This window comes from Sylvia atricapilla, chromosome 10, assembly GCF_009819655.1.
Source record: "Sylvia atricapilla isolate bSylAtr1 chromosome 10, bSylAtr1.pri, whole genome shotgun sequence".
In the NCBI taxonomy this organism is placed as follows: domain Eukaryota; kingdom Metazoa; phylum Chordata; class Aves; order Passeriformes; family Sylviidae; genus Sylvia; species Sylvia atricapilla.
Window position 1 is genome coordinate 6766358 of NC_089149.1, and position 18839 is coordinate 6785196.

The following is an 18839-nucleotide window of genomic DNA, read 5'->3' on the forward strand; positions in this document are numbered from 1 at the left end:
GAAGTCAGTTGCAAAGCGTTTCTAAATATGCATGAAGTGGTAGTGGAAAAGCATTTTTCTAAATCTGCAGTGGCACTTCAATACTTTCATGGATATTTTTAAAAGCCTAAACTACAACTACAAAGGAGGGATTAAAAAAGACAACCCTATTGCTGCTCAGAGTTGCTTAGGAAGCAGTGGATCTGGGAAAACATCATTTTCATTCTAATGTTTCTTTGTAAGAACTGAAGTGTGGCAAGAGCAGGTACTGGATGTACTTGGAAGAAAACTTTTTAGAAAAGAAATGTTATTGCAGCAAGGAGGATCACCTTTTTAAATGTTTATATATAAAACGGAATATATTAATTTTCTATTAAAGTAATTTAATTAATATATACAAAAATGTATTTTTATATAAATACATATTTTTAAAATTTGGTGAGCATTGCAACCATTGCTTTTGCACAGTGAGAGCTTTCAGGAAGTTGATCCAACAGAAGAGATGTGAATCTGTTGGCTTGTGGGTTTCCCTTCCTTTCTGTTGTTAAGAAAACTGAGATACAGGGGCAGTCCTAAGGGGTTTTGTGACTGTAGTGATAGGACAAGGAGGAATGGGTTCAAACTGAAAGAGGGTAAATTTAGGCTAGGTAGATGTTAGGAAGAAATTACTGACCCTGAGGGTGGCGAGGTCCTGGCACAGGTTGCCCAGAGAAGCTGTGGCTGCCCCATCCCTGGAAGTGTCCAAGGTTGGAGCAACCTGGGCTAGTGGAAAGTGTCCCTGCCCGTGGCAGGGGAGTTGGAATGAGATGGTCTTTAGAGTCCCTTCCAATCCTTAACATTCTATGGTTCTGTGATGGATCTCTCCAAAATTAAGAGTAATGATAAGCAACTTTATTTCATTGCTGAGAATTTCAGGATACTGTGTGAAAGTATCAGGATTCCAGTAAAGAAGACAAAATATTTTTGTACTATGACGTGTTCTTCAGTCTTGTCACAGGATGCCAACAGTTTATATGTGAAAACATTCTGAGCAAACTGGATCTCTTTTGCAAATACACAAATATTGCCTCTGGTTAAAGAAATTAAAAATAGGTAGGGATTAGAAGTGTTTATTGGTGGAGTATCACTGTGTGCCTGCTGGGTAGTTCTGCTCTCTCTTTGGCATCTCCCCTCACCCACTGGGCTATAACACATCTCTGCTCTGTCCAGATTCTGGTTTTCTCATACTCTGTCCCATTCTCATTTTCTCTCTTTCTCATGCTCATTTCCTCTGCTCTAAGATGGCCTGAGCAGCACAGATAGAGAGTCACACGTGTTCCCCTCCTTTCCTCTGGCTTGGCAGGGACATTCATGCAGCTGCCAAAGGGAACTGGAGCAGGGCATTGGCGCTAAATTAAACAAGCCCAACTACAAAGTGTTAGTGGGGCTCAATTCTTCTGTCTCATTCATGGAAAAAAGGGTTTGTTGTTGGAGTAAGTAGCTTATACTGATCTGAAACAGCTATGGCCAAGTCTTGTGTGTACATGGATTCTTAAAATTAAATTCAGAGCTTTTAGTAAATGCTAATAACAGTTATGTAAGTGTTGTTTGAACACTTTAGAGGTTTGAGATGAGAAAAAAAAAAACTTAACTATGGAAGCATCGGTTTAGCTGAACTTAAAAGAGCTGATGGTTTGTAGCATCCAAATTATAATAAATACTTCACTTTCCGAATTAAAACTGTGGCGAACTTGGCTTGAGTTTTGGTTAAAAATTTCTATAATAATTTGAATATTAGGTATTTTCATCCCCCTGCTATTTAAGTTCTATTAATGAATTAAAAATTCAGATAAAACAATATCCCCTATTCTTAACACTATATGTATATTGGCTTTTTTTCCAAGCTAGTATGTCCTATTAACTGTTTTCTTTGAGTGGATATTTAGATTCAAGTACAAGTTCTTAGGCTTATTTTTATCAAGTCTTTCTTATAAATGTAGAATACAGCCCTGAATATTCGTCTACAATTACAAGCAGCATTTGAACCATTTTATCTGAAATCTTTGGTGATGTTTGTATCTTAAATTTTGGCGTTTAACTCTCTGATCTTAACTCAGGTGAACAAAAACGAATCACTGCTTGAAAAGCTTGAAGTACAAAGTTACCCCAAGAGTTAAAAATGCCTCCGCGGCCGTCGTCCGGTGAATTATGGGGCATCCACTTGATGCCCCCCAGGATCCTGGTGGAGTGTCTCCTCCCAAATGGAATGATAGTGACTCTAGAATGCCTCCGTGAGGCCACCTTACTGACTATTAAACATGAACTCTTTAAAGAAGCAAGGAAGTACCCTCTCTATCAGCTCCTGCAAGATGAATCTTCTTACATTTTTGTAAGTGTTACACAAGAAGCAGAGAGAGAAGAGTTTTTCGATGAAACACGGAGACTTTGTGACCTGCGACTGTTTCAGCCTTTCCTCAAAGTTATTGAACCAGTAGGTAACAGAGAAGAAAAGATTCTTAACAGAGAAATAGGTGAGATTATATTTTTTCTTTTATTGTAACATAAAGAATTGAAATGGGCCGTGTTTGTCACCTGTTTCCACCATGTTTCATAACTGCCAGTTCTTGCATCAAATGTCCAAAGATGCTGATCATAGTAAAGTCTATATTTATAGTCAGTGAGTTAAATTTCTTTTTTCTGATCTGTTTCATTCACCTTGGCTTTGTAAAATGTATTTATAATGTGGGTTAGAGGGTATCTTTGCTCATCTTTTATTAGCATGATTTCATGTCATTACAGAGCAATACTTGTCATATTTTTTGGGAATTTATTTTGAAGTTTACAGAATTGTTAATTCTAGATTTAGCTATGAATCTTTAACCACATTTGTGGACACAGATTTTAATACTGCTCTAGCTTGCTTATTTCAGAAATTAGATTTTTTCACCTTTCCTCTTCCCCCTTCTGACAAAAGAGCATAGAGAGAGGAGGGGGAAAAATACCTGAGGTTGGAGATGCAAAGGTGAAATGAACTGTGCTGTTTTGAATCGTCTCTGGAGTAGTTTATGATTTCCATGATCCATTGAGGAAGCACAGGGAATCTGCCATTTGTTCCAACATCTTGGTTAAGTATTAAATTGAGGCAGTACAAACATACCCAACTCCTGTTTCATTGCTAACAAATGTGTACTGCAGAGCAGAGACTTGTCAACTGGAAATACTTGTTCTGAGGTACTACTAATTGTTAAATGATTTAATTGTGACGAATGCATAATAAGTAAATTACTTCTGTTTTGTAAAGCTCAACATGTTCAGGACTTGGGGAAAGTAGTGGTTAGGTAACCATGCAACACAACAATTGAAAGTTTCCATTTGAACACTCATGCATAAATGATGATTTATCAAAGTAATCTCATTAAAGTAAATGGAATTGCATCTGAGACTGAGCACCTGAAAGAAATGCACTGTTATTTTATGAATATGTGTCAAAGAGCTTAAATTCGGTGTCTCTTGGAGTGCTCATTACAGTTCTTAAGTAATGTAGGTGATTAAAAAAAAAATAATAGCTGTCATTCAGTTGAAAGCAAAGTTTATTATGGTCGTAATAGCTACCAATAATCCTGCCAGGGTTTGAGAAAAAATCAGATTTCACAGCTCTTCTGGTCCCCTTAGGAAATTCTGTGCTGACTTCAAAGGATGTGGAGTCCTGGTCCTTTTCCTCCAGGATGAATGTTGGCTGTGAGAGCAGTGATTTAAGGCTTCCATGATCTTCAGGGAATGTACACCTGTTTTCTAACCTTTTCTGTGTCTGCTGAGTGTACTTTAGAACTATGTAGTTCTTGAATGATATAAAACAATTACATATGCGTGTAGAAGCTGGCTCGTATTTTAGGCTGTGTTTTGCTTTAAGTTGCCTTTTCTGTGACTGATTGAAGAAATTTTTAGCTCTACTTGTCAGTTACAATTCTATCCTCATGCTGCTCCAATGCTGTAGGTTTTGCTATTGGCATGCCTGTCTGTGAGTTTGATATGGTCAAGGATCCAGAAGTCCAAGACTTCAGAAGGAACATTCTCAATGTCTGTAAAGAAGCCGTGGATCTGCGAGACGCCAATGCCCCGCACAGCAGAGCACTGTATGTCTATCCTCCAAATGTAGAGTCCTCAGCTGAACTCCCCAAACACATCTACAACAAACTAGACAAAGGTAAGGGCAGTGTTTACAGCAGAAGCAGAATATGTTGTCTGTGTTGACTTAGATCACTGGTTTATGTGCTGTATATAGTACACTCCAGCAATATCTTACGCCTTAAGTTATTCAGATTCATTTTCTTGATGGACTCTACATTCAAAAGGATATTTAAAATTGGGCTATTCTGACTGAATCTTGAAATATAACTCAGTAAATAGAGGTGAATTTTTTGGTGGGTGGGAACAGCTTGTTGGCTTTGCAGTTTTCTGTGGTATTCAGATATCTGGGATTAAATATGCTGATTCTCTGAGCTACCTTGAGTCCTCAAATATGCAAGAGTTCCTACTGTTTTCCTGAAGGCCAAATAGTCAGTACTATTCAGTTAATAAAAATATTATTAACCTCAGGGCTAAAAGTTTGAATTTCCACTAGAGTCAAAAATAACCTTAATACATTTAGTTCCTTGCAGAAATTATAAACTCTCTCAGTTTGGGCAATGAATCATGTTTACATCTTCTTTTAATACTAAAAGCAAATCTTTATGTTGGAGAGGCATGGGAGTTGTTTGGTTTGGGGGTTATTTTGGTTTGGTGCTTTTTGTTTGGAAACTGCATTGAAAATGATAGGCCTGACATTATACATTTATTCCAGGGCAAATTATAGTGGTGATTTGGGTAATAGTCTCACCAAACAATGATAAGCAGAAATACACCCTGAAAATCAATCATGACTGTGTGCCTGAGCAAGTTATTGCTGAAGCAATTAGAAAGAAAACTCGAAGTATGTTGCTGTCATCTGAACAACTGAAGCTTTGTGTCTTGGAGTACCAGGGCAAATATATTTTAAAAGTCTGTGGCTGTGATGAATACTTGCTAGAAAAATGTCCACTGAGCCAGTATAAGGTGAGTAACATAAAGGATTTCTTTTGAACTACACCAAAATAATCCAAATTTGTGGGGAGAAAAATGATTAGTATTAGTCTGGCTTTTTCATTAACTTAATCCAAAACATAAGAAGTGACAATGTGTGCACAAATTGGCAAATCCATGTGCTTCAGAAAGGAGAGGGGGAAGAAAAGGTGGTTTGAACTAGAATTTATATTACTCATGTAATTTTTCTTCTTTGAATGTTTCCTTCTAATGTTAGTGCTAAATCAAAGGTAGGTACTTTCAGACATATCCTAGATTTTTAATGGCAAGAGATGAGCTATATTTGAATGGTGCTGATGTAATAAAACAGGAAATTTGATCAGATTATGAATTAACAGCCATTGCTACTGTAAATCCTGTCCTGAAGGGGTGTAAAAGAGAAAACTGTTTCCCTGTTACAGCTTTATCATTACTTTAATAAGATAAAAAATGTAGACTTCCAGCACTGCAGAAATGATTGCTGAGCCTTTCCTTATGTCTGTCTGTCCTTCACTGCCTGGGTTTGTGAATGCTGGGTGAGACTCAACAGAAGAGCATCTGAGCAGCCCTCTCTGGAGCAGACAACATTACCCTGTAGACTTCCTGACAGGCTGCTGCTGCTTCCTCTTGGAGGAATGTATTGTTGTAATAAACTGCTCCCATTCCTTCGGCTAAAATGGTTGGCAATCTGATCTTCAGAGCAGTCGAGGAGAGAAGGAGGGGTGGGGGATCCTGAATAATGGGAAAAGTATCTCTATGCTCTGGGAGCTGGGGAACAAGTGCAGGCATACATGAATAATTTTGCAGAGTCATCTGAAGATCAAACAGCAGACCTATTTGATCTAGCGTGGTTTCTTCAGGCGCATCTGGTCTGCCTTTGCTGTGCCCCAGCAGAACTTGCTCATTAAACTCCAGGCTGGACCTGTCCTAACACACTGTGTTTTGTGGTAGTGTTGCCAGACTAAATGCTCCCAGCACTCAGACCTGAATGGACAGGTGCAGTGTGTCAGGATCAGTGCTGAGTGTGGGGTAATGAGCACAACTGAACCAAAGATGAGCAGATGTGTGTCTGCTGCTTGCCTTGTGCTCCCTGCCTGGGACTGGCAGTATCAGTCACCTGTGCTGCACTGCAGACTGGTACAGCCCCTGCTGGTCCAAAACAGCTCGATTGCTTCAAGGAACAGCTCAAATCCACCTCCTCTGTGCTGTGCTGTGCCGGGGCTAAGGAGCTTTACAAGAAATCCAGCTGATGTTTTTTTCAGCTCCCATCTTTCTTTCCAGTTCAGGTTTCCATTGTTGGAGATGTTCACACCTCAAAACCAGGAAGTGTGGCTGTGTGACCCTCCCCAACGTGTTCAGACTGCTGGGTGCTGTACCTGCTGTCACTGTACAGGGTGTGCGTGCAGGACACGATAAGCTCTTTCACTTTTCCATCTCCCCAAGTATCTTTAGGTTTCCATTACCAAGAGTGTAAGCTCTGAAAAGACACAGCATTTGGTGTTGCAGCAGGACAGGAATTAAAGATGCTTGACTCCAGTCAGAAAGCAGTAGAAATCAGAAGGCTTTATTTACAGTTCATTCAGCCCTTTTATATTATGCTGCACTAAAAGGCACATTATTGGTCCATAGGACTGACACTTTTCTCATTGGCTAAGTAACAAAATTAGCAAACAACACCTGTGTTGTTACAGGAAAGGAATATTGTTTACACAAGGTTTTCTGGGAAAAAGAAAACTGTTGAAAAGTCTCTCTTGGGAAGAACTAGCAATGTTCAGGCTCAGAAGATACGGGGCCCACACTCTGATTGTTTCCTTGCAGTACATAAGGAGCTGTATCATGCTTGGCCGCATGCCCAACCTGATGCTGATGGCCAAGGAGAGCCTGTACACGCAGCTGCCCCTGGACATGTTCACCATGCCCTCCTACTCCAGGCGTATCTCCACAGCCACGCCCTACATGAACGGGGAGGCCACCACCAAATCCCTCTGGACCATAAACAGTGCTCTCAGAATAAGGATCCTCTGTGCAACCTACGTAAATGTGAACATCAGGGACATAGACAAGGTATGGCATCACGTGTGGCTTCTCAGCAGCTCGTGGTTCCCCTTCTGAGGGTTCTGTTTCAACGTTGGGAAAGAATGGTTGTTTAGCACATTAGAAAATTATACCACTCTTTTACTTAAATTGGAGTATTTAATTCATGTGTATTCACCCATGTTTTAGTATGTGGAAATTTTCTATACTGCTTAAAAAGTGTGAGTTGTGGTAATTAGCTAAATATTCTGCCTGGTAGGAGCAGGACTCTATCTGCTTAGCAGTTCAGCAGAGTATGAAATGGATAGAAAAAGAAATGTTGTTATCAGTCTTGTAAGTAATTATGTTTAAGAAATATTACAGTAACTGAGAGTGCTTTTGATGAGAGGATGTTATCTTTGTTTATGAAAATAAAGGTGTGGTGATAGGGAGCAAAAGGCAGGTGTAGGGTTCAATTCCATTGAAGACAGCTGGCCCTCTTTCCTTGGAATTCCTTTCACAATGCCTTGGCACAGGAAGAATTGAGAATAAATTCCAGAAGTGTTTTTAATGTTCAAGTTTGTTACTGTATTTTTTAGGAACTAGTTTTGCAATCAATGAGGAGAAAGACCAAAACACTTTCTTAGAAGGATATGCTTATAAACTGTGCCTCACACCCAACAGAGCATGAATTAATTTGGGGAGTGGTGGGGCTGTTTGGTTTTCAGTTTTGGTTTTATTTTTCACTTGCTGGAAATGAAAGGATAATGTGTTGTAATCATGGTTTGTGTTGACTGCAATGAACAGATTTGTTTATAGTAACATTTCAAAGACTAATATGGATGTTGTTTTCAGATCTATGTTAGGACAGGTATCTACCATGGAGGAGAACCTTTGTGTGACAATGTGAATACTCAGAGGGTACCTTGTTCTAATCCCAGGTAAGATGAATACCTGAGTGACTGTAAAGAACCTGACTTTCAGGGCATCATAAATGATAGCCCTGAAGGGGTAAAGGCTCAGCTTGGACATTACTCAAGTAGAACTCCTGGCCTGAAATCCTTTACCTTGAGCTTTAACTTAAGTATATATTACGTAACCCTATATATAAAAATAGCATTAATTTAATTCAAACACAAGCATTTTATCTTGCTTATAGTAGTTTAGTATAGAAACTATTTTCAGGATGTTTGAAAAACCATCAATATTACCTGGAAAAAATAAATCACACTTAAAAGTGCAAAAAACAGTTTTATAAGAGCATATATAAACATTAGGGACATCTTTTAACCACCTGTTCTCATAACTTTGACTAATGAAGAGATGTGAAATTTCAGCACCTGCTAAGATTAGATGTGTGCAGAAGTAATTCTTTACTTGCATTTTCCGACTTCATGTCTTTAATAATAATTTTTAAGACTCTTATTTTTATATGTACATTTTCTGTGAATATGATTAGGTTTTATAATTAAAGGACTAATAATATACGAGTTGGTGAAAAATAGGCTCTTCCCCTGAGTTGCCCCGAATACTGCTGTAATTGAGCTGATAGTTTAAGCTATTTTAGAGAGAAAAATCTTGGAAAGGTGGTGAAGGTTATGCCTTGAAATCATGGATATGGTCACACAGATCTGTATTATATGAAATGAACACATAAGAAAAGTGAATTAAACTTTATCTGCCAATTTCTTTATTCTTAGAGAAGAGCTTTCACAGTTATTTCTTTGTAAAATTGCTTTCAGTAGCTACAGATACATTGAAAAATTAATGCTGTCCTTGGAAGCTGCTGTCTTTTTCAACTGAGAAAATTCTGTGTGACAATCCACTTAGGGGAAGAAACTGGATCAGAAGTTCCTCTTCAAAAGCACAGCTCTGCCAACTGAGAACTAAATTCTGCTTAGAGAAGTTCATGAAAACAAAATCAAACTATTCCTGTAGAACCAATCTGTGCTATTATTACTATAGTAAATAGAAAAATGTTTGACTTAGGAATATTGCTTTGGATTTCCACGTTCTATCCCCATCTTGCAGACATCTTTTTATGTTCCAACAGTTCAAGTTTAGTTTGGTTCTGAAAGCTCTTGTTCCCAGTTGCCTTTTTCCCCTGAAGGGAAAACAGTTTCACAAGCTGAACCTTGCATTAGTGTAGCATATATGCAAATCCATTATCTTTAGGTTGCAGGAATTGAACCTAACATGGCTTTTTAAACAGTGTTGGGGTTAAAACACTGTTGGGGAAATTTCCATTCCCAAAACCAGTTAATGTGGTCAAATGCTTGTATGGGAACCCTCTTTCAGTAAGGAAGTGTGCCCTGTATGCAAATACCCAGTTTAGGAATATAACAGATGCCTTTTGGTTGAGTGAATGATGTCTTCTTTAACCTGGTCTAAATTCTGCCCTTTGAATCTTGCAGATGGAATGAGTGGCTGTTGTATGACATGTACATCCCTGATCTCCCACGGGCTGCTCGCCTCTGCCTCTCCATCTGCTCCGTCAAAGGCCGCAAGGGTGCTAAGGAGGTAAAATACCTCATGGATTTATTGCACTCAAGAGCCAAGGCTGCTTAAATCAAGTTTGGGAAGATATTGGGTAAATGCTGTCCTGGCAATGGGTCTCAGTACAATGTTTGATTTGAATCTGATTAAAATAGGGGTGTTTCTTTTCTTGGGGGATTTTTTTGTGTGTGTGTTTGGAAATTGAACAACACAGAAAAAAGCTTGTCAGTTCAGCACTGTAAATCATGCCTATGCTCACTGCCAGACACAGAGACCACTGTTAGTGTTTTGAGGCAGAGGTGCTTTTAAAACTAATTTTCAAAACCCGTGTTACTAACCTATTTATTTTTAAAGGACATTTAATTTTAAAGTATTATTTGTATCTTTAGAGTTGAATTTTCAAAGAAAGAAATTTTGTATTCCTTTAGCATTTGATGCAAGACCTCAAATAGTAATTTTTAAGACTCTACATGGAGCATTTAAGTTTTGGCCAGCAGCATCCTTACATTGTGGGTTTGAGTGTGTGTCAAAGTTAATATAGAGGCTGTTTGTCTACGAGCAGGTCTGTGAACCTTACAGAATGATTTGGGTTAGAAGGGATCCTTAAAGATCATCAAGTTCCACCTCCCTCCCACTAGGCCAGGTTGCTCCAAGCCCCATCCACTTGAACACTTCAGGAATGGGGCAACCACAACTTCTCTGGGCAACCTGTGCCAGTGTCTGACTACCCTTATCATAAAAAAACATGTTTCTTTTGTCCAATCTAAAAATATTGGCCTCAAGTTTAAAAATGCTGCCCCTTGTTCTTTCACTACGGGACTTGGTAAAAAATCTCTTTGTCAGAAAAACTTTCTCCATCATCCTGACTTATTCTGGTGTGAGGAAGATATGTGCATGTGTTTAGAATTCTTTTAGTATCATTTTGTTAAAGGACTGTTGTGACAGCCATTCATAGAAAGACATGGTACACCTTCCACAACTTGCTTTCTGCTAATCTGGGAATGTAACAACTTGATCTGGGGTGAAAATGTTGTTTCTCCTGACTCGCTCTGCAGTAATCCATAGATGACACAAAAAAAATCATATTTTAATCTCTTTAAGGAGCACTGTCCATTGGCTTGGGGAAATATAAACATGTTCGATTACACAGACACTCTGGTATCTGGGAAAATGGCTTTGAATCTTTGGGCAGTACCTCATGGGCTGGAGGATTTATTGAATCCTATTGGTGTTACTGGATCAAATCCAAATAAGGTATTTGCATGCCAGCTTCCCCCTTAAGAGTATATTTTCAAAATATGCTGTATTCTGGTTGCTATCATTCAGCAGAAAAAGTAACTTTAATTCCCTTGGCCTAGGAAACTCCATGCTTAGAGCTGGAATTTGATTGGTTTAGCAACCCTGTAAAGTTTCCAGATATGACAGTGATTGAAGAACATGCAAACTGGACAATTTCACGGGAACTGGGATTCAACTACAGCTACGCAGGGCAGGTAAGGCAAACTCCCCCTCCAGGATTAGCTATGTTAAACTTTTATTTACTACTTTATTTTACTCAGTATGCCAGTGACAAAACTTCTTTTGTTACATCCCTGTTTACTGTAAAATCAAAAAATCAAATTTTTGTTGTGTGCTTGGTAAAATGGGCCATATATTCTCCTTCCTTTATATTTTCAGTAGAGTGACCAACCAAAACACTCCAAAGACAAACTGTTTTACTGTGATTTTTACAGTTTTGTATCACTAATTCAGGTGTTAAGCTGCTTAGTTGAACTTCTCCAAAATTGCAATTCCCTCAATGATACTGTTTTTATTTGTTGCAGTTTCATGTTTCTAGTTAGGCTTTCCTGAGTAACCCTAAGGTGCTTAGAACTCTTTCCTGTCTGTTTTATGGGCTACTTATGACCACGAGCACAGGGAATTTTAAGGGAATTGATGGACATACACATGGGTGTAGTCCTTTATCTCACTTTTTCCACAAAAGAAAAAGTTCTTTTTCCACAAACAGAACTTGTGCATTACAATTGGCTTTTTGGTGAGGTTTGGAGCTTTCTTCAAAGAACTTTTTTTGGATGATGAAAGGAATCAAAAACAGAAAAGCAGTAAAGCTAAAAATGCTCTTTATTTAAAGCCAAGGCTGTGAAATTGGTTGGTGTGTTTTCCATTTTCTGCTGGAGGCTGGTTCAAAGCCTTGGGTTTGCCCAAGAGATCTCCATGGTCTGTGTGAAGAGGATCTCTGTGGTGGGAGTTGGGCTGTGCCAGAGAGCACAGAGGTGGCAGGAGCTTCCAGATTGGGACTTCTGGGGGTATTTATAGCAGGCCTGTGCCAGTGTATCCTGAGCAACAGGTTGTGGGCATTCCATTTCTCTTGATACTCAGCAGGATGTCCATCACAGAGTAACATTTCTGCTGTTTATGCTGACTGAGCAGGACTCTTAATAAATGCTTAAGGACAGTTGTCTTCTTGGTAAATAGCATTCCCCAGCCTCTTACGTGGGTTTCTGTACTCTCAGCTCATTGTTTTGCTCTGTCTGGCACAAAGAAAAAATGATGAGAAGGATAAACTCACTTCACTGACAACATAATTAATTTCTGCTTGTAGCAGTTCTGTTTTCTGTGCTCTTTGGGGAATATCTTACACTAATTGTGATTTAATATTTTCCATCTTCTTGTTACTCAGACTTTCCTACAGCATTCTATCCCTTATTTACCTATTTTCATTCCCCATGTTCTGCTTTTGAATCCTTTTCACTCCTTTCAGCAGCTCTCAGCAATTTCAAGGTGGGGTCAGAAATGACCAAGCTTCACTTGATGCTACCTTGTGTCATTCATCAGATGTCAACTGCTGCTATTTCTCCACACAGCTGATTTAGTTGAAATGTACCTCTTCTTGTGCCAGCAGTGACTAAAAGCAGTTGTAGACATCAAAGGCCTAGTCTTTCATCTTCTTTCTAAATTTTAATCTCTCAGTTATAACAAGTGGATACAGAAAGACAGTGTTGCATGCCATAGGCTGTAGTGGTTGCTGTGCTGTTAAAATACTGTATTTCATGTGTGTGGTTTGGCAATAGAAGGAGTTGTGTGGAGGGCTAATGTGCCACTGTCTCTGCAGAGTAACAGAATAGCTCGAGATAGTGAATTAACAGAGAGTGACAAGGAGCAACTGCGAGCCATTTGTACCCGAGACCCTTTGTCTGAAATCACTGAGCAAGAGAAGGACTTCCTCTGGAGACACAGGTACTGCAAATTAAAAAACAAACCAAAGAAAAACCCTTCTTGGCATAATCAAATTTCAGCCCATTCATTTGAAATTTGTCATGGGTTTTGCTCCTCTTTCTTCCATGCTGAGGAGTTGGTGTTTTAGACAAGGCCTGTAAAGCATTCTGCATTGTGTGGTTTGTTTATAATCCTGTGGAGAAAAGTAAGTTGAATGAGTTCCCATTTTCTTTATCACTATGGGTTTTACCTGCATGGATGGATCCTGACAGCACTTTTCTGACAAAGGAAGGAAAAGGTGCAAGGCTGTGGGGACATAGTTGATGGTTATCAAAGCAAAAGTGTTGTTTTGTACACGCAGCTTCTTCCTCTTTTGCAGACACTATTGCGTGAATACTCCAGAAATTCTACCCAAATTACTTTTGTCTGTCAAGTGGAATTCTAGAGATGAAGTGGCTCAGGTAACATAAAGCACTGAAGAAGTGTTAGGTTTTGAAGAACCTTTAAAATATGCTATTTTCAAGAAAACTTTTGGAATATAAAAACATGTTATGTGTGTATGATACACTGAAGGAATAGTTGGACTTGCCACTATGATTGACAGATGTCTCTGGTCCATAGTTCTTGTTCTTTAGATCAGTCTGGTCTTAAGATTTCCTCTTGCTGGCATTACTTAAATCCCTCTTGCATTGCCAACTTGTCAATTATAGTTAAATGTGAGGTTTTGTTTTCATTCTTTTCAGAGTGGGTAAAACAACAAAGTCAACTGTCATCTAATGCCAGATTGTTGATTGAGAGGACCAGCAAGCAAACTCCTCATACGTAGTTTGTGTCTGACACTGCCTTCTAATGGCTGTGTGTCACAGCTTCTTCCTAATCCAGTGCAAAGGTGTAACATGCTTTGTTGCCCACAGATGTACTGTTTGGTGAAGGATTGGCCCTCAATCAAACCAGAGCAAGCCATGGAGCTCCTGGACTGCAATTACCCAGACCCAATGGTGCGAGCTTTTGCAGTTCGGTGTCTGGAGAAGTCCCTGACAGATGACAAATTGTCTCAGTACCTAATCCAGCTGGTACAGGTACTGAACATGTTCTGGCATGTTTGTCTTGTGTATATTCAGTAATCACAGAGGCTTAAAAGTTTAGTTGTTGTGAAAAAGTGGTCATCAAAAGTGCATTTGCTTTGTGGGTTATTTAGGAGGAGATGAAATGTTAGTTTTTCTGTGGTGCTGTGGTTTTTGCTTGTTGGTACTAAATGTCAGAATTCTGCAGAGATGCAAAACTGTTCCACCAACTGGAACAGGCAGCTATTTCAGCTGTCCTAACATATGGGAAAGGATGAGCAGAAGCATCTTCTCAAAATTTTGAGCAAGTTGAGGCTAAAATATTTGGTAACAGTAAAGCAAGCATCAGATGGTAAATTCCTGAAATAGAGGCAGCCAGTGCACAGTTGGCATATATTGTTCAGAGCCTAACACATGCAAATATTAATACCAAGATCAGTCATTCCAGAAAAAATAATGTTAAAACATAAATGGCTTTTTGTTTAACTGCCTTTAATCTGTGTATTGTTTATAGAAATAATAACTGCGTCTGATTTTTTAACATTTTCTTTTTATCCTTAACTAGGTTCTGAAATATGAGCAGTATTTAGATAATCAGCTTGTGAGATTTTTACTCAAGAAGGCACTGACCAATCAAAGGATAGGACACTTCTTCTTTTGGCATTTAAAGTAAGCTTATTGTCATGTTAAGGGGTGGTGGGCATCCTATTAGCTGTAAACAATTAGTTCTAAAGGTTTGATATACTAAATGTCCTTTCTTAGAAAAATGTTACCACTTAAAATAAAGATCAGGTTATAGTAGTTAGGAGTTTGAATAGTTTGGTGATAGAGATCATGCCTTGCAGTTTCAAAAGCTACTTAATAGTACTTAAACTTGCACTTCTTTTTATCTAATGATGATTATTCTAAAACTAGGGTAGCCTCCCATATTGTTAGCTGCCTGATGCCCCATCAGTTTTTCCAGAAAACTTTACAAATGTATGAGACCTAAAGAAAGCCACCCAATTCAACAAGGTAAAACTTCGAAAAAGACTAGTAAAAACTTTCTTTTTACTTCCTTATTAAGAGCTTGATAACTCAGTCTGCAACATACTGGGTTGTAGCTAGAGGTCACCTAAAAATTCTGTTCTAAGCTGGTGTAATCAGACACAGAAATAGAAGCAAGGCATCTTTGTTGTGCTCTCAGTTTTCTACTTGCCTTGGTGTCATCAAGCATAAGGGAGAGGATTGTTTGAGGGAATGTATTTTAGGACTGTATGAAGGTGTCACAAGTACAGCTTCATTTTTGGCAACTCTGATTGGTCTTGTCTCTAAGCCGTAACTGTTCTTCCTCCCTGGGTAGGTCTGAAATGCACAACAAAACTGTCAGTCAGAGGTTTGGGTTACTTCTGGAGTCCTACTGTCGAGCCTGTGGAATGTACCTGAAGCACCTGAGCAGGCAGGTGGAGGCCATGGAGAAGTTGATTAACCTCACAGATATTCTCAAGCAGGAAAAAAAGGATGAGACCCAGAAGGTATCAAAAGCTGTCCTTTCATTAAAACTGCTGCTGTTGAGTTACAGAAATTACTTGGAACTATTCTGTTTGATCAAGGGGGACAGTGTTAATGCTAATTTCAGTAAGTGGTGTGTTTTCTGGGGAGCTGCAGTATTTTCTGTTCAGTGCCATTGTCTGGCTCTCAAGGCAATAGGACTAAAGTTAAATGTCTCAATTTGTTAATACGTAGCTGAGCTGTACTTACATTAGAACTGTGCAAAACCATGCTTGAAAACCAAAGCTAAAATCTGATACCTTCATTTACATGTAAATACTGTTCTCAAGACCTGAATGTGCTTATTTATCAGGTACAGATGAAGTTTCTTGTTGAACAAATGAGACGGCCAGATTTTATGGATGCCTTGCAGGGTTTTATCTCTCCTCTTAATCCTGCACATCAATTGGGAAACCTTCGGTATTGTATCCAGTTTTGAAGTTTGTCTAGATACTTAAGTAAATGTTTAATAATGGTAACAATACTGGTGTTGAGGTTGACTGTTAACTTAGTAAGTGTCAGTATCTTCAAAGTGCACTGAACAGAATTTGTAGCAGAGTAATCCATAAAGAGTAGAGTCATTTCAATCTAATGTTTTAACAAATCAGGGAACATCTTTACTTGTTCCTTTAAGGTGCCAGGAACTGCAGTCCTTTTTCCAGTTGTCAGGAGCTCATATGGCCAAAGGAATATTTACAATATTCCCTTACAACACAACTCTTCTGTGGTCTCGGCAAATGGTTAATGTAGCACTTACTAATTTAAGTTTGAGTCTGAAAGTGAAAATGGTGGATTGTCAGCTATCTTTACATCTTTAATTTGGTGCTAGTTCAGAGTTTTACCAAAACAGGGAGAACTTAGCAGAAATAGAGAAACATGGTATAAGAATCTAATTATGCCTATTTCATAGAAATCTTATCTCTTTTAGGCTTGAGGAATGCAGGATAATGTCATCTGCAAAAAGGCCGCTGTGGTTGAACTGGGAAAACCCAGATATTATGTCTGAATTGTTATTTCAGAACAATGAGATAATATTTAAAAATGGAGATGGTAAGAAAAGAGAAGTGTAATTCAAAAGCTACGTACCTGTTTATTTTCCTAACCTTTTATTTAGTGTTTTATAAGCTTATAAATTACATAAATTAAAAAAAAAATCAGGTGAGCAAAGCTATTTTCTTTTCCAGAAAAATGAAGCATAGACAAATAAGTATTTATCTCAGTCAAGTACAAATTTTGTATGTTTAAGATGCTCAGTTTGTCAAGGTGGAACATGATGCTATTTAATATTTGTTCTTTTTACTTGTGCATTGTCTTCAAGATAAAACAGATGTGTAATGTGTGATTCCAATGTCCTGGTTTTAGTGTATGTTTTAAAAATCACCACCACAAGTTTATATTAATTTTTTACTATTTAAAACCTGCTTTTCTCTACTGAGGGAAGAAAACCTGCATTAAACTATGCAAACCTCATTATCTTTAGACATATTTAGACATAGTTTTGGGGGAAAAGGAAAGTAAAATCTAACCAACGGTTCTGATGTTACAAAACTTGCAAATTTAATGCATTTGACTGTTTCAGACTTGCGTCAGGACATGCTGACACTTCAGATAATTCGAATTATGGAAAACATCTGGCAAAATCAAGGTCTTGATCTTCGGTAAGCATTAGAGGTCGTTCTCAAGTAATGTTGATCTTAATGGCTTTGGCATTGGTTTGTTCCCAGAGATTGCTTCTGTTTTCCCAAGGGTTATAAATGAAATGTTATAAATAGCCATTTTTGTGCATGTTAGAGCAATATTTAATTTTTCCAGTTAACTAAACTACTGATTTTATAAACATAAGTTCATACTTGAAAAATACTTAATTCTAATTCTAGTAGGTCTGAGTGAGCTACGTACAAGGAAGGTAGCCATGGTATGGCCAAGTGATTGTGTCTGTAGGTTTGGCTTTGAACAAGGTGCCAAACCCTCAGCTCTGCTGAGCAGTGACTCTTTATAGTTGATATCTTCACTTCAGTCCACACAGCAGATACTGCCCACTCTGTGTGAGCTTCTCCACCTCCAGACAGTCTGTGGGTGCAGCAGCTTCTGCAGGGCATTCAGGATAAACTGTTGTGCTTCTGGAAAACTGATCCCAGACAGGTTACACCTTCAAATTTGTGTTTGCTGTGTGGTACATTTTTGAGTGGGAACAAAGGAGCTGCCTGTGCACTGTCTAGAAACTCCCAGTTTTCATTTCCTTATCTAGACAAAAAGACCTGTTGGTCTGTGTTATCTGTCATGGTTCACTGTAATGAGTGGCAGAACTAAACCTTTGTCCAAGAATGGTTTGCAGAATGGTTACAGTTCCCTATGTCTTGAAGAGTAGCCAGATACAGGAATCTGCAAAAATACATCCTCTCCCACCTCTTGCCATCATTCTCTATAAAGGTAGAAGAAAAAAAAAAACCACCATGAGCCTTTGTCTTTCAGGATGTTGCCTTATGGCTGTTTGTCCATTGGTGACTGTGTGGGACTCATCGAGGTCGTGAGGAGCTCTCACACCATCATGCAGATTCAGTGTAAAGGAGGCTTGAAAGGAGCACTGCAGTTCAACAGCCATACATTGCACCAGTGGCTCAAGGACAAGAACAAAGGAGACATGTGAGATTCCCTGTCACCTGTTTTTCTTGGCCATATGCTTCTTTTTGATGGAAACTTCAAGAGAACTAAAGTTCATCAAGTAGGAGATTATGTCCATAATTATGTCCATCTGGTTTTAGTTTCTTTTTCACCTGTCCTTGTTTACCTGGTAGCCCTTTCGCAAAAGAAAAATGTGCATTCTGTGTTATTAGAATATCTGAGTAAAAAAGTGTCTCCTTTTTTGTTGGAATAGGTATGATGCAGCTATTGACCTGTTTACACGTTCTTGTGCTGGCTACTGTGTTGCCACCTTTATCCTGGGCATTGGTGATCGCCACAACAGTAACATCATGGTCAAAGATGATGGACAAGTAAGAGATGTTTTTCTAAAATCATACCCTAAGGTCATCCTCACTTTGGTATGAGTTTGTTTTGGAGAAAAAAAAATCTTATCAGAGCTATAAGTAAATGAACAGTTTTACTGTGACTTCACTTAAACAAGGAATTATTAATCTTAAAATACATTTTTGTCTTTCCAAGCTGTTTCACATTGACTTTGGGCACTTCCTGGATCACAAGAAGAAAAAGTTTGGTTACAAAAGAGAGCGTGTGCCATTTGTCTTAACACAAGACTTCTTAATAGTGATTAGTAAAGGAGCCCAAGAATGTACCAAAACGAGGGAGTTTGAAAGGTGAGCTTCCTTTTAAGCATTTAACCTCCAGTGTGTTTTTTACCTAAAATGTGCTTTACTACTGCTGACCTTTAATAATTAGACCTTCTAACTGAACAGTAGTATTCTAATTGACCTGCAGTGGGTATGTTCTAGTTCTTCAGTGGTAGAT

At 38.6% G+C, this 18839-nt stretch overlaps 1 protein-coding gene across 5 annotated transcripts in view; it reads left to right on the forward strand.

Moving 5' to 3' along the window:
- Window positions 1–18839, forward strand: part of PIK3CA (phosphatidylinositol-4,5-bisphosphate 3-kinase catalytic subunit alpha) — a 30335-nt gene that overhangs the window by 5249 nt on the left and 6247 nt on the right. For all 5 annotated transcript variants that reach the window (XM_066325760.1, XM_066325761.1, XM_066325763.1 and 2 more), the window contains 19 exons: window positions 2076–2489; window positions 3953–4162; window positions 4799–5049; window positions 6874–7119; window positions 7924–8009; window positions 9483–9588; window positions 10666–10818; window positions 10923–11057; window positions 12677–12801; window positions 13160–13241; window positions 13695–13859; window positions 14410–14513; window positions 15187–15358; window positions 15688–15794; window positions 16303–16424; window positions 16954–17032; window positions 17847–18017; window positions 18250–18367; window positions 18537–18688. In XM_066325760.1, the coding sequence (XP_066181857.1) occupies window positions 2138–2489; window positions 3953–4162; window positions 4799–5049; window positions 6874–7119; window positions 7924–8009; window positions 9483–9588; window positions 10666–10818; window positions 10923–11057; window positions 12677–12801; window positions 13160–13241; window positions 13695–13859; window positions 14410–14513; window positions 15187–15358; window positions 15688–15794; window positions 16303–16424; window positions 16954–17032; window positions 17847–18017; window positions 18250–18367; window positions 18537–18688 (2936 nt within the window). In that variant the 5' untranslated portion in view covers window positions 2076–2137. The remainder of the gene's footprint in view (window positions 1–2075; window positions 2490–3952; window positions 4163–4798; window positions 5050–6873; window positions 7120–7923; window positions 8010–9482; window positions 9589–10665; window positions 10819–10922; window positions 11058–12676; window positions 12802–13159; window positions 13242–13694; window positions 13860–14409; window positions 14514–15186; window positions 15359–15687; window positions 15795–16302; window positions 16425–16953; window positions 17033–17846; window positions 18018–18249; window positions 18368–18536; window positions 18689–18839) is intronic.